General features: G+C 46.4%; 2 protein-coding genes across 5 annotated transcripts in view; one reads left to right on the top strand and one right to left on the bottom strand.

Annotated features, from left to right (window-relative positions):
* On the bottom strand, positions 1–8568 carry NUDT22 (nudix hydrolase 22). 3 transcript variants are annotated; one of them, XM_083716073.1, is made up of 7 exons: positions 7361–8568; positions 5428–6982; positions 2290–2787; positions 1838–1948; positions 1630–1727; positions 884–977; positions 1–370 (listed from the first exon to the last, which is right to left on the bottom strand). In XM_083716073.1, exons 3-7 carry the CDS (start codon positions 2755–2757, stop codon positions 266–268), a joined length of 876 nt encoding a protein of 291 aa, XP_083572199.1. In that variant the 5' UTR covers positions 2758–2787; positions 5428–6982; positions 7361–8568; the 3' UTR covers positions 1–265. The 3 variants fall into 3 exon arrangements, with proteins under 3 accessions (XP_083572199.1, XP_083572200.1, XP_083572201.1); XM_083716074.1 differs by lacking the exons at positions 5428–6982; positions 7361–8568 and adding an exon at positions 5011–5365; XM_083716075.1 differs by lacking the exons at positions 5428–6982; positions 7361–8568 and adding an exon at positions 3513–3566.
* Positions 8569–12432: 3864 nt separating this feature from the next.
* DNAJC4 (DnaJ heat shock protein family (Hsp40) member C4) overlaps positions 12433–15248 on the top strand; it is a 40380-nt gene continuing 37564 nt past the window's right edge. Inside the window, exon 1 of one of the 2 annotated variants that reach the window (XM_083716019.1) lies at positions 12433–12571. In XM_083716019.1, coding sequence (XP_083572145.1) covers positions 12448–12571 — 124 coding nt within the window. In that variant the 5' untranslated portion in view covers positions 12433–12447. The remainder of the gene's footprint in view (positions 12572–15248) is intronic. The other variant, XM_083716020.1, reaches the window with a different exon arrangement.

Here is a 15248-nt window from a genome sequence, read left to right as displayed (position 1 = left end):
TTAAAAAATAATACTACTTTATTGAGAAACAGGTTGCACAAACAGGCACAGCGACAGGGCTCACAAGGCGCTAAGGTGGGTCTCAGCCAGTGCAGTTTCAAGGGAGGTGAGAATAATCCCACTATCCGTATCCATGGCATAATATTCCTGCTTTGCCAAAGGACTGCTGGTGATTTTGGGGTAACTGGATGATCTGTAAAGTAATTCTGAATAGTCCCTGAGAGAGTAGTTCACTTCCTCGAAGTACCTCTTCCCAATGGGCTCATCATTGGCATGTGCCCATGACCCCTCTGTAGAGCTCTATGGCCCCTTTGGCTGATGGGCACAGTTCCTTCCAAAAGTCCCCGCTCTGCTCCATTGTCAGGACATCCTGCACAGAGAAAAAGGCAGCCATGTGTTAAAAGAGATGCAGATAATGGGGTTGACACTTACACTATTTTGTCCTGTCTAGTTATTTTACTATATTGGGGGTGACAGGGTCACAGTGCCTTGGCATGCAAAAAGGGGGACGATGAACTTCATTTTAATGTATTCTAATTAACTCTAAATTGACTCCAGAGGAGGCATATGTTTCTTTAAAGGGGCCTTAGCACTTGCCAATGGGGAAACTAGGAGGTTCCTGTATGCTTAGATGGCTGGCTGTCCAATCTTACCAATATAAACTAGGAATTGGGTCCCAATAATTATGTGCATAATCAGAGTTCAAGGACAGCCAGGCAAAAAATACTCAAGGAGGGTGTGTAAGGCAGGGCCGGTGAGAGGGTGTGGCTTGGGAAGAAGCCTAAGGGCCAGACAGAGAAGCTTGGAGGGTCGTATTTGACACCCAGGTCTAAGGCTGCCCACCCTTGAGCTACACACTTTTGCCTCCAGCTCCAGCACTTACCTCTCTGTCAACAAAGATGATGCTGGTTGACTCTTGGGCCTCAGGGCCCCCGATAGCATAATGGTGCCTCACCTGCTCAGAGCTGAGACTGCACCTGAATTAATTAATGAATAGCAAAGTTGAGAAGAAAGCAACCAGCGAAGCTGAGGTGGGTGTAGGGACTAGGAGCTGAAGACTAAACTGGGAAGACTTTGGGCCTGGAGAAAGAGGTGTCCATGGCAGGGCCCACACGGTGGGGTAAAGGAGGGAGAAGCTGAGGCTGTACCCTGATGGGGCAGCTGAGCTGCTGGACAAAGAATGGATGAGCCTCTATTGGGTAGGGCTCAATAGAAGAGTTTCTATTGAAGGGCAAGCTGTCTCCATACATATGTATGTACCAATGGGTTGTGATCTTCTACAGAGGGCCTTCTGTGGATGCCGCCATCATCAAAGATGAGGCAGATGTATACCAGAGAGAGGGCCTTCTTAGCAGTGGCACCCCAGTTGTGAGACGCTAACTCTAGGGTGATTTGGCTGGCACAGCTACCTTATTCTCCTTTCAGAGCCTGGCAAAGATCTTTCTTTAGGGTTGTTTCCTACAGTGCTGCCCCATCAGCTCATGGAATCATTTTTATATAATGCATAAAATGAAAATATTCATAAGCAGGGGGGGAAATCAATGCACCCTTCATAACTAACCACAGCTTGGTACCAGGATGATAGTGATGAGGGAGGCCTACTTTTCAGATCAGGATTCAGCACATTACCTGATGTAGAATTCAGCACTGCAGCGGCCTGCACTGGTCTCGTTCCGGGCTATTCCGAGCAACATTGGGCTGCTGAGGGTGGGCAGTGGAAGGTTCACCTGGGAAGGGAAGGGGTAGCTGGTTCAGAGTCACTCTCAAAAGCTGGTTCAGAGACGAGGGGAGGGCAGCCTAGTCGTTGGCTGCTCCCCTTTCCCTGCCCTTTCCTCACCTCATCCTGGATCTCTCGCAGCACAGAACAGAACAACTCCTTGACCACGGATTCTCCTGGGAGGTCCTGGTGACGGACAGGCCCCTCCAAGGCGGCATCTTCCATGACAACCTGCAAAGCGAGGCACAGGAAGAACACAGGCCCATTCAAGGAACACAGCTCCATTCTCTATGGCCCATGTGGCTCTCCAAGGTTTCGGGCAAGGAGACTCTCTGCCCTACCTGGAGATGCCTGGGACCTTCTGCATGCAAAGCAGATGCTCTGCCTTCAAGCTAAAGTGGCAGGAGAACTTCCAAGCTGTGCTCCGCCTTAATTAAGGAGATGGACTCAGGGGAGCCCATGGGATATGCTGCAAAGCTGATGCGTGTCCTATTGCTTTCTTACAATACTGAAATTTGACCCATTTGTTAACAGCAACACCCCCAAGACATAAAACCAGGTACTCCATCAACCTGCGGTTCAGGGTGGCCTCCAGGAATGTCGATCTTCCCAGGCGCCTCCCCTACGCACTGACTCCGCCGCAAAAAGACAAACTTGTCATCTGCTGTGTGCAGCATGGCGCCCACCCCCAGGGGCTCGGCGAGGTAGGCCTGGCTGTTCCCCAAGTCCTCGCGCCCACGCTCCTGGAGCTGCCCGGCTGCGTCCGCCAAGTTGGTGCCCACAAAGTCCTTGTAGCAGGTGAGACCGAGGCAGAAGGTCAAGATGTCCCCCTCCAGCTGGATTGAGTGGAGACGGAATTTGGCTCCGTCAAAGAGCCATGGGCTCTGCTGGCGACGTGCCACCCAAGCTGTCTCGATCCGGGCCCTGTCGCCAGGGAGTGGGCGCCGGTCATACAGTGGGGAGAGCTCAGCTCGGACCTGAGCCTCTGTGATGCCCTTGGGAGATGGGCACTGGAAGAGGAGAGAGATATCAGGATCCATTTTCTGCCTGCTCTGTCCATCTAAGGGCACCTGGAAGATAAGAATAAAAGTTATCCACCCATATCCCCGGTGTCTTTGCCACAGTAGGATTGCTATTGTAGTTTTCTGGCTCTGCTCCTGTGCCTTTTGCAGCTGCCTGATGCACAGAAATCAAAAATTTAAAAAGTCCCAAGAGCAAGGTTGCCAACTTTTTGTATAGGCCCAGCTCCCCCGCCTCTCTAAAGCAGCTCAACACACTTAAACTGTTAAATCATTTCCTGGTATGTCAGGCTGCTGTTAAAGGCACAGGAGCAGAGCCAATAAAAATCCTGACTCCTTTGTTTTAATATTCAGATCTGTGCAGCTTTCTCCCACCCCCGCAGAAGAAATTGTGCCCAAGTCATTAAAAAATAGCACCGATAGGAAGTAGTGACTATGGGTTAGAGCAAGGACCTCCTGGCTCCCTATCGCCCACGAGGGCGTGACATGAAGTGTGCACTTTGCACAGAAGCCTGCAGTTCTCACATGCAACCCTGACTCTGCTTTGGGGTTCTTTTGACTTTTGAGATTTGAACGCACTCAGAAACTTAGTACCCTAAGGGTTAACAAGGACCACAAAGATAAATCTAAATCAATGTCATCCTTATCCAAAAGGGAATTAGCATGCTCATTAAAAATACACTAGCAAGTGTTAATTGGCACAGACACTGAATTAACAATAAGCCAAGTCTGAAAGAGTTAGAAATCAATAAAAGAGTCGAAACGGAGGAGCCTACCTTATCTTTGACTGAGTCAGGCTGTGCCTACACCATACATTTAAAGCACATGACTTCCCCCAAAGAATCCTGGGAATTGTTACTCCATGAAGGGAAAATTACAGGACCCAGAGGTCTTTCAGGAAAATAATGTGTTTTAAAGATACAGTGTGTACACAGTTGATTTAGTTACTGTATTGTAAGAAGGGTGAGAGTTAAGAAGGAAGGTGTGGGATTTTAGGTGATTGTATCTTGGCTTCACACTTCCAGAAGGTGGTTTAATTTTAAATTTACAAGGAGTAAGAGAGAATGTACAACTAAGTATTTACAGTAAAAGAGACAGCACTCTGAGGTGTTGAAGCTCAGCTTGCTGGAAAACACAGGCAGCTGCCTCATACCATGCCACTGGTCCATCTAGTTCAGTATTGTCTACACTGACTGGCAGTGGTTGTCCACGGTTTCAGACAGGGAAGATCCCACGCCTTACCTGGAGAAGCTAGCAGTTTCTGCATGCAGATCAAATGTTCTACCACCGACCTACAGCCCCTGAGTTACAATAATATAAGCTGTTTTGTTTCCTCTGCGGGCCAGAACAAAACCTCCCTTCCCAGGTGCAGGCTACCAGTCTTATAGAATAAGCTGGACTTTAAGGTTACTTTGAAACAGACTTCCTCCCAAGCAGCATTCCCTCCATCAAGTCCATATGAAGGTTTAATCCCAAATTGACAAGCATCCCTCCTCACAGTAACTGGACTACGAACTCTCCTTGAGCAGCTGGAATGGTCATAGATAGTTCAGAATATCACAGCAGCTCAGCCAATACAGATTATAACTTAAGTGTGTGTAGACTTCATAGAATCATGAGCTGTAGAGTTTGAAAGAATGCAAAGTGTAATTTAGTCCAATCCCTTGCAATGCAGGAATCAAGAATCCCTGATGGATGGCCATTCAACCTCTGTTTTAAAACCTCCGATGAATTAGTCAGTCCACCACCTTCTGAGGTCGTCTGTTCCACAGCTCTGTCTGCTTGTGTACCAATGGCTGCTACATGACATCAGAACACTAGAGATCCATCTAGCAGAGTGAAGGTGAACCTGTGGCTCTCCAGATTTGGCTGGACTTCAGCTCCCTGACCACCGGCCAGTCTCACAAGATCTGAAAGACCACAGGTTCCCTATCCTAGATCTACCACCACCAGCTGGCTAGACATTTCTGAGAATCTCACAGCCTTGCCTGGGATAAAGTAATCAAGGGTAGACTATCTGTATACTCGGAAGCTCCATTTGACTATAATCATGCCTATACTGCAATCTTTTCTCGATCTGTATGATTTTATTGCTCCTTTTCCCAACAAATACAAAACAATATCCCTTTCTTTCTGGTAGGTTGGTAGGAAGCAAGACAGGAACTGTTACTACCCAGGGGGGAACAGATGGGTTTGCTTGCCACTTTCCCCCCAGCTGTTGAAAGCGACGTGAAGCCAAGAGGGCTGAATTAGCACACCAATTAAAACACACGCCTGTTATGCTCCGGACGTCACGATGGAGCTCGCTTCGTATGCTTTATTGGTGTTATTTGTTAACCGTGTGCTTGCTTGCGTGCGCGCGCGCCTAGCCAAGACAATCAGCGTTTAATCTGCGCATTTGCTAACCGGGCACATTCCGGGCTGCCTAATTAAAGTCGCCTGTTATGCAAGTGACGGCGACGCCACGTCGGTTCGATCCGGATTAACCCTCGGCGCCCCGCGCCACCGGCAGGGGAGCCTGCGAATTACGCGCGCGCCCCGTTTGCAAGGTGCCCACGCGCGGTGCTGCGCGCCCGCCAGGGCAGGCGTCTCGATTTCATTCTCCGCTGCGCTAAAGCGAGATCGGAAAGGGGTGTGTGTGTCTGGAAAGGACCGAAATCGGGGGCCTAGCTAGCGAGCCAGGCTCCTTACCTCTCTGCCGCCGCCTCCCGGAAGGAAGTCTGCTTTTGCAAAGCCGGCGCTGCCTGCTGCTGTGTCTCTCCTCGGCTCCGGGCAGCTCCCGAACCGGTTGCTTTATCAGCCTGCCCCCTTGTCTGATGCCCACACGCTTCTTTTCCAGGATTAGGCTGCCGGAAAAATCAGTGAATCCAATCCTTATGCCTTTAACTTATTATTATTATTATTATTACTACGAGAGGAGTAATAATATTAGTAAGAACTCAGTCGCTAGAGCATGAGACACTTAATCTTAGGGTGGTGGGTTTGAGCCCCACGTTGGGCAAAATATCTTCATTTTAGGGGGTTGGACTAGATGACCCTGGGGTACCTTCTAACTCCACAATTCTATTATTCTACTTATTAGCGCAGTGTTTGGGTCAGGATGCCAATCTAAGCTAGCCATGCTTGTTTGGAAGGTATGCTGTTCAATTCTCATCCTCTCACCCCCGCCCTGCATTTTGTGACCACTGAACATAATCCATTTACTGATTTTCCCATAGTGGGTATCTGGTTAGCTACTGCAAGAACAGGATTGCAGACTGAATGAGCCACTGGCCTGATACAGCTCGTGTTCAAATGTTCACCAGGGCCTACCGTGACATGTAAAAGCAAAGTAGGCTTTTTCCTACCTGGAAGAATTTTGCAATTAGAATGCGAACACATGTAGATTTAATCGATTGAAAACTCCTACATTTAACCAGCCAGGAGCTTATTGCTGTCCCCTTCCCCCGCTTTCAGATCAAGCGCCTTCCCTGTCCCCTGCCTCTGCAGAGCACAAATTGGTTTGCACAAATCCCATTCTGACACCAGTGTGTAATAAACGCAAGGGAGCTGATTGACAGCCCCCATGAGCTGGGGAGCTGCTGGTTATGTCACAATTTAATACGGGAGAAGAAAATTGCCGAATGAAGAGTTTCATTTGGGATTGAGACGGAGAGAAGAAAAAGAGACTGATGAATCTGATTAGGATCCTGACAGCAGTAACAAGGAAGATAGATGAAACCGTCGAAATAGATAAAGGAAGAAATCCTTTGAGGCAAAAACACCAGAGGAACTGGCCCAATGCCACCTTGCAACTAAAGTGTGTATATGAGAGTTTTATCCTTTTATGGGGCCTTGTTGCTCTGTGCCACTAAAGTACACCCTTCCCTGCTTTCTTTTATTGCTATATGCTGTGGAACAATAGCTGTCCTTATAAATGCTAGTTCCTAATGTATTTTGTCACTCTGAAAATGATAGAAGGATCTGCCAACTTTGAGTTTCTCAGTTTTTCATTTTCCCATCTTAAATGAAGTTCACATTTCTACAACCATTTGTGATTTAAAAAAAAAATCCTCATGAAACTTCATCACCATTCTATTGAGAGTTTCTCCTAATAAACACATTTTTGTATGCTTTTATTTTTTTACTGATGGGCACATTTTTGCAATTGATTCCCTCTTAATGCCTTTTTGTATGCTATTTTAACTAACGCAGCTATTTCCCCTAATACAGTATATCTTACTTTTTGTAAACATGGTTTGGAGAACTGTATCTCAGAATTCGGGGGACGCAGGTGGCGCTGTGGGTTAAAGCCTCAGCGCCTAGGACTTGCCGATCGAAAGGTCGGCGGTTCGAATCCCTGCGGTGGGGTGCGCTCCCGCTGCTCGGTCCCAGCGCCTGCCAACCTAGCAGTTCGAAAGCACCTCCGGGTGCAAGTAGATAAATAGGGACCGCTTACCAGCGGGAAGGTAAACGGCGTTTCCGTGTGCGGCTCTGGCTCACCAGAGCAGCGATGTCACGCTGGCCACGTGACCCGGAAGTGTCTCCGGACAGCGCTGGCCCCTGGCCTCTTAAGTGAGATGGGCGCAGAACCCCAGAGTCTGTCAAGACTGGCCCGTACGGGCAGGGGTACCTTTACCTTTACCTTTTATCTCAGAATTCAGATAAGCTCAAATTTTGAAGGGTGGTTGTGTTTTGCTTCACATGCTGTTTCAGAAAATGCAAATTAGATAGATTATTTGCCTTTAAATGAGAACTGAATGAAATTCCTCTCTCATTCCTAAGTGTGACCGAACACAGCAACAGACAAGCCATGATTCCTGATGTGTGTCCAATGGTTATAGCAGAGAATGCTGAAAAGCCTATCTCCCCCTAGCTCCTTACCATTCACAGTCTCACAGAAAGGCATTTTGATGGTTTGGCATGTGTGGAAATTAACATTACTTTCCAGCCCCCATTTCGTTTGTGCTAAATATCCGCACGCCCCCTCTGGCAATAGCTTCATTCAGTAAGAGCTTTGACCCCCAAGAGGATATGTGTAATCTGATTTGTAATTGGCACTAATTAATTTTAATCTCAGTGGGAACACTTCACAGGGGGTGGGGCTGATAATAACTGGGGGAGGGAAAGGAAAGGTATACATTCAGTTCCTTGCTGTATCCATAAAGGACGCTGGTATATTTATAGGCCAAAACTGGAGCGGCAAATTTTTCATTCTGCCCCTGCACTTCTGCCATTTCAGTCTGCAGACAGTTATTTGGGAAATAATCTCGGGGAAACTTCTCAGTGCTGTGGGAAAAGATTCAACTGATTATTCTGTAGCGCAAAACTGACTAGCAACAGGGTGGGCATTTCCCTCCCTGCTCAGTTGGCAACCTTAAGGCCAACTAGATTGAGCCCTGGAATTGCCTTTAAACGGATGCAGCATTTTATGCAGACTAATCTTTTCAAGGCAACTGACACAACAATGCGTCCCACAGCAATGAATCCTGCCAGAAGAAAATAAAATAAACATAACAACCCTATTGCTCTGAACTCCCTATATCCCACTTCCTTGCTCATCCCAGCTTGATGGAAGCAGAATGGGACTCTGTGAAAAGCCAAAAGCCGGAGGAGGGTGCCAACTTTTGAACCATGTTTTGTCCAGAGCGCAGATTTTGGGCACTACTAAATGCTCCACCGGGAAGGTAAACGGCGTTTCTATGCGCTGCTCTGGTTCACCAGAAGCGGCTTAGTCATGCTGGCCACATGACCCGGAAGCTGTACGCCGGCTCCCTCAGTCAATAAAGCGAGATGAGGGCCGCAACCCCAGAGTTGGTCACAACTGGACCTAATGGTCAGGGGTCCCTTTACCTTTAAATGCAGTGGAGACTGCTCTGTTAAGATAAATGGAGCTCTGCCTACCAACTTCAGTCGGTGAACTAATATCAGTGTACTGGAAGAAGCAAAGATCACCAGTGTTGAAGCAATGATTCTTCAACATCAACTTTGTTGGACTGGTCATGTTGTACGGATGCCTGATGATCATCTTCCAAAGCAACTACTCTATTCCGAACTTAAAAATGGAAAGCGTAATGCTGGTGGTCAACAAAAGAGGTTTAAAGACTGCCTCAAGGCAAATCTAAAAAAATGTAGTATAAACACTGACAACTGGGAAACACTGGCCTGCAAGCGCTCCAGTTGGAGAACAGCCTTTACCAAAGGTTTCGAAGGCTTTGAAGACACTCGAACTCTGGACGCAAGGTAGAAATGTGCTAAGAGAAAGGCATGCTTGGCAAATCCACACTGTGATCAACTCCTACCCGGAAACCAATGTCCCCACTGTGGAAGGATGTGTGGATCCATAATTGGCCTCCACAGTCACTTACGGACTCACTGTTAAAGCTGTGTTTAAGGAAGACAATCTTACTCAGCTATGAGTGATCGCCAAAGAAAGAAGAAGAAGCCCTCAGGCATCCCTCCCAACCCTACCTGCCTGTTTTATTTGCAACTGGTCCAGAGGCTGACCCTGCCTGCCAGCTTCCTGCACCTGCATCTCTGTGTTCTCCCTTGCAGAACAAAACTGGAATTAGTTGGCTCAGCTTATTATTGGTTCTGGATCCACTTACTGTGAGGACTCCCTGCCTTCCCCTCTATCAATTCCAATGGGCACCAGCCACCACTAGTTAAATGACAGCAAATTTTTAGTTAAATTCATTTACATTTGAAACTGGGTTGTTGTTCCATTGTATTGTGTGTGCCATGGAGTCTCTTTTATTATCTTTCTAAAACATCCTGCTAAGCCTGAGACACTCCCTGCCTGATTAACAGCTAAAGCAAATGAAATTTTATTGAGTCATTCATCAACGTGAATACAAAGCAAGGTAGATGTGGGATAATCAGCCTCATATAACCATCATGCTTAGGTCTAATTAATACCAGGCTTAGCTCACCTTGAGTGGGAACAGGTAATCAAGTCTTTGTTTTCCTTCCAGTCTGCCTGAGAAATTTGGCACGTGAAGGGGTTGCAGCTCTGACTGCACGTGAAGGGGCTGCAGCTCTGACTGCATGGCTCTTACAAGTCGTTGTTGAGTTCCTATACCAATAATTTAGGAACTTTCACCACTGTAACTAAGCCAAGTTGTACTGCCTGTGTTTTCTGACTGATGTATGGAAAAGCACATGAACCTGACCTTTGGCATGTTTGTAAAGAAACAATTTTTAACTTACCAACCTTGTCTTTTTATATGTTGGGGGAAGAGTGGACTACTTTGGACTGTTATAAAGGTCTAACAGCCTATATTTCTATGTTTTACTTTGCTGCATGTTTTGTGGTTTTAAATCTCTGCTGGTGTTCTCTCACCAAAGAGTACTTGCCACAATCTTGGATCCTGGCATCCAGGGATTCTCCTTTTATATGACTAATTTTTCCTTGCCGACCAGCACTAAAGACCTCAAGGTATTTTGCCTCAAACCTCTGCTTCTGGGGTGGCTGGTCCTTTTTCCAGATACTCCATGGAAAAATCAACACAATCTAAAAAATGCAGACTACAGAAGTTTATCTAATCTCAAAAGCAGTTTTTATACTTTTTTTGCTACACAAAGCTGGCATCTGCTGTCTGCTGTCCCGAATTTGTTTCAGTTGTTTGTGTTCATCTAGAAATCGAGAAATTTTAAGGGTTGTGTCCAAGTAACTCCAACTTAGAGTAGACCCACCAAAATCAAATGGTAACTTTCATTTTCCTCAAGCCTGGCTGTGAAATAGATAACAGAACACAATGAAGGCCACAAAGTAGATAAATAAGAGGAGTGTCTGTCCGAAAAGGAAATGAGAGAAATGTTTCCGGGCTTCTTTCTTGAAGTATTTCTCCAGTTATGTCGGCATAAATGGAAACCAAACACAGCCTGGCTGGATTCAAGATGGTGCCTGTCATGGTAAAAGTCTTGCTTGCTTTTTAATTTATTGCCTGCTGGGGAACATCTGGCTTCATGAAACAAATACTCTGCTGGGGATTTTTCTACCTAAAGGGTTGAAAAACACACCACACATATTTCAGTTATGAGGTTTGCTCCCATACGATGGCCACCAACACAGATGGCTTTAAAAGACCGATCAACGGAGGGGAAGGTTATCAATGGTTACTAGCCATGGTGGTTATGTTCTGCCTCCATTGTTGGAGGCAATATGCCTCTGAATACCAGTTGTTAGGGAGTTGCAAGTTTGGAGAGTGCTGTTGTATTCAGGTCCTGCTTGTGGGCTTCCCATTGGGGCATTTGGCTTTGCCAGTGTAAGAACAGGATGCAGCTAGGCTCTTCTTATGTTCTGTGGGGCGTGTATGCAGCTTGTCTCCGTTTATGCTTATGCATTTGCAAATAAACCAAATATTAGAAAAACACCATTAAGTCTCTTGTCTTCCTTTTTTCTTCAAATAAAACTGAATCTCCAAGTTGTACCTCTTGGGCATCTCACCATTCCGTCTCTCTCTATACTATAACCTCACCTTGACTTGCCCCTCATGACAGTCCCTTCTCCCTTGGCAACAGCATCCCCCTTCTGACACTTCCACTAAGCAGCCCTGACTGGAGCCATTGTAGGGGGAACCCCAGGCAAGAGAAAAGGGACCATTATCCCTCCCCTTCCCTTCCCCAGTGAAAGGGTGAAGTCACTGTAGCAATTTTGACAAAAGTGGGTTTTGTTGGCAAGAGCCCCTCCTGCACCCTCTTCCCTTGGCTGTTGGCACCATTCCCACAACCTTTGTGACGGAGGGCTTGTGATCTGTCCCCAGCCTTCATTTAGAGACAGCGCTGCTTGCTGTGGATCTCCTTTTCAAGTCAAGGCAGGCAGGTTTGGCTGAGGCACTGGCATTTCCTGCCCTTTAAACCCACTGGATTTAGCTTGTATTTCATTTGCATTTTTTTTTTTAAAAAAGCAAAGCAGCATTAGCATAGTCTGCGTCAGTAGCTGTTGACCTGTCTGGATCAGAGGCTGTGTGTTGACCTCAGACATTTGTGGGCTACTATCAGGAAAACAATGTTCAATGCAAACAAGTTGTGGACAGTTCTTTTGGAGGAGAGAGAGGCACTTGATGCCACAGACCTCTGGTGGCCAACATTTGAACTGGCCCCTGATCCTTAAGCAATCAGCTGTGAAGACTGGTTACCAAAGGGCCCTATCATGTCAGAGACTTTGCCCAGTTTCTAAGATGTGGGTGGGGAACCTATCTATCTGGTCTCAGTGAATCCCTTTCCCCTTCCTTCTAGTGGATTAAAAACACATAATCATGCCCATGGAAGCGCCTCACAACTGTTTTCAGGAGCAACTCCCAGAAACATGAAAAAGAATTTTTTTTTTTTTTAACATATTAACTATTAACTGTGGACACATATACGTGATGCATGTAAAGTTTTCCTCTCTCCACTGCAAATTGAAACCCAGGTTCCCAGTGACAGTAAGGAGATCTGCCCAATTTTTGCATCTCACATGACACGCCTGTTGTAAAAGGCAGTGCATGCAATGTATACAACTGCTAATGCAACCATTGGGCAAATTTATGTATTTTCATATTTATATATTCCAGGAAAAGGAACTACAGTATACAAATGCTATCAGTTTATATTGCGGCTGCGATTGCACCTGTGTGTAAGCCCCATTGCATTCAATGGGATTTGCTTTTAATGTTAACAAAATGTTTTAGGTTAAAAGTCAACTTGACTCCTAACTAGGTTAGCCCAAGGTGATTGGGAAGTGCCCGGATGTCGCTCCACCCCTCCTCCGTTTTCGAAAGGGGCGGGCCGAAATGCAGCCGGCGAGTTGGAAGAGGCAGCGGCGGCATCAAAATGGCGGTCGCGACCCGAGGGCTGACTGTGAGTTTCTATGGTAACCGCCGTGTCCCCACCATTACCACTCCCCCTTTCCTCCTTGCGTTATCCTTCCCTCCCCTTCGGCCTTGGGTGGCCGGTATTGATTTAACTGCTCGTTTAATAGCAGCGCGCCTTCCGTTTCCACACTGTTCAAAACTATTGGTCCTTCAAACCCCGCTCCTTGCAACAGTATCTGCCTTCTTCATTATCTGTTGCTTTTGACGTTAGTGCCCTCCCGTTTCCTACCCCGGGAAAAATCTGCCGGCATTTGTATGGTTCCGCCCTTCTGATTTTGGGCACCCCCACCCGATTAATTATGGGGTGATCATATTTGGGATGTTAATGATTTTCGTGCAAATAGCCAGTCTATAAATACCAATATTACAGATTTGTGTTATACATAACTATAATGGTAATGTTTATTGAATATATGGGAAATAATTGTGTACAGCTGAAAACGCTGGCAGCATTAGGATAAATTCAACAGTGTAAATAAGTTGTGTTTTTTTTTTAAGTGTAAATAAGTTTTGATGGATGCAGCAATGGAATACTGATCGGTATAGTTTCTGTGAAATAGGCAGGGATTCATGATATGTAAAATGAACCATGGAAAGAGAAGGGAAGTCGTTGATAACTTAAGGATGTAAAATGAGTATTTTAAATTGTAAAACAGAAGAAGAGGAAGAGTTTGGATTTGGTATCCCGCCTTTCACTCCCTTTAAGGAGTCTCAAAGCGGCTAACATTCTCCTTTCCCTTCCTCCCCCACAACAAACACTCTGTGAGGTGAGTGGGGCTGAGAGACTTCAGAGAAGTGTGACTGGCCCAAGGTCACCCAGCAGCTGCATGTGGAGGAGCGGAGACGCGAACCCGGTTCCCCAGATAACGAGACTACCGCTCTTAACCACTACACCACACTGGCTCTCAATCCTGAAAACAGAAAATGTAATAATAAAAAAGTACTGTGGGTTAAACCACAGAGCCTAGGACTTGCTGATCAGAAGTCGGCAGTTCGAATCCCTGTGACGGGGTGAGCTCCCGTTGCTCGGTCCCTGCTCCTGCCAACCTAGCAGTTCGAAAGCATGTCAAAGTGCAAGTAGATAAATAGGTACCGCTCCGGCGGGAAGGTAAATGGCATTTTCGTGTGCTGCTCTGGTTCGCCAGAAGCGGCTTAGTCATGCTGGCCACACGACCCGGAAGCTGTACGCTGGCTCCCTCGGCCAGTAAAGTGAGATGAGCACCGCAACCCCAGAGTCGGCCACGACTGGACCTAATGGTCAGGGGTCCCTTTACCTTTACCTTTACTATGACATAGTGGGCGCAATCCATGCTAAGTTAGATGAACATCAGTTGGATTTATGTTTTTAGTAACTTGTCTCAGTAGTTTCAGTGCTGTGGGGGATAAATGCAGCTAACTTTGACTGCAGTCTTAACCTCTCTTACTTGGGAGTAAGTCCCATTAAATTGATTAGGACTTCTGAGCAGACATAGGAACGTAAGCTTTGGTCCATCTAACTCAGTGTTGTCCACACACTGACTGGCAGAAGCTCTCCTGGGTTTCAGGCAGGGAGACTCCCCCAGGAGATGCGGGGTTTTGAACCTGGGACTTTCTGCATGCAAAGCAGATGCTCTTATCACCAAGCTACAGCCCTTTCCCAAACACAATGTGGTTAGGAGTATGCTGTTACAATGCTTCTGTATAAGGCACTATATTGCAGACAAGTAGCTGAGCGCCTCCCCATCACCCTGCTGCGTTCTTGATTAATTCTAAACTACTTAGAAGTCATTTTGGCATATAAGCAGGATATACATTAATAAATGAATAATTGACCCACCAGGCTTCACACAATGCATGGTTTAAGTCTTCTTTTCATAGTTATACCACTGTTTCTGGTCCATACCAGTGATACAATTTCCCCATGTTGTGTGTTCATAGAATTGTAGAGTTGGAAGGGACTCCAAGGGTCGTGTAGCCCAGCTCCCTGCAATTCAGGCCCCACCCCTCAATTGCTACCACTCCCACCCCTTCCCTCCACTCTGTTTTCACATTCCTGGAATGATATTTCTGTACCTCTGTGCATGCACTTAAAAAAAAAGTCACAGGAAGTGTGCAAGAGCACAAGATTTCCAAGGGTGCTTCCAGACCGTTGCTGTTTTGGGGTGGGATTCACTCACATTGTGGTTGCACAGTTGGACATCTTGCGCAGTAAGCCTGATTACTTTCAAAACCCAGACTTCCTGAAAACAGGAAAGGGGGTGGAAATCCATTGGAAAGTGTGGGATTGCTTGCTTGCTTGCTTGCTTGCTTGGTGCAGCGTCTTCCCCTGAAGACTTCCCCTGAAACAATTTGGGACCAATGCTCATAAACAAGTCGTCCAGAAGTGCCCCAAAGATTACCAACCCTTAGTTACCACGTTCTGCAGCAGAGGCTTGGGCTTTTTTTGTGGTGTGTGTGTGTGTTTATGTGTATGTGTATGTGTATGTGTGTGTGAATATGTGAATATATTTTATCATGGAGCTTAAAACAGTGCCTATGTGGTGGCCCCCAATTCATATGCTATTCAGACTCAGACTTGCTTAGCTTCAGGCAATGGTCTGATGTGCCTTACAACCATGCCCATCGCTGCTTAGAAATTTTCTCAAGTGGTAAATAAATACCTGAAAGAAATAATAGATTTGGTTGTTTTGGGGATTT

This window comes from Podarcis gaigeae (assembly GCF_964106915.1).
Source record: "Podarcis gaigeae genome assembly, chromosome: 16".
Classification (NCBI taxonomy): domain Eukaryota; kingdom Metazoa; phylum Chordata; class Lepidosauria; order Squamata; family Lacertidae; genus Podarcis; species Podarcis gaigeae.
The sequence above is the reverse complement of the archived record's forward strand: the minus strand, read 5'-3'. Positions and strand labels throughout refer to the sequence as shown.

What these genes read in the sequence shown, in the direction of transcription:
- NUDT22 (XM_083716073.1), bottom strand. Translation starts at nt 2,757, where the DNA reads ATGGATCCTGATATCTCTCTCCTCTTCCAGTGCCCATCTCCCAAGGGC. An exon ending in AGTGCTGAATTCTACATCAG is followed by an intron (nt 978 to 1,629) that starts GTAATGTGCTGA and finishes TAATTAATTCAG; the next exon opens with GTGCAGTCTCAGCTCTGAGC. An exon ending in TCATCTTTGTTGACAGAGAG is followed by an intron (nt 371 to 883) that starts GTAAGTGCTGGA and finishes TTCTCTGTGCAG; the next exon opens with GATGTCCTGACAATGGAGCA.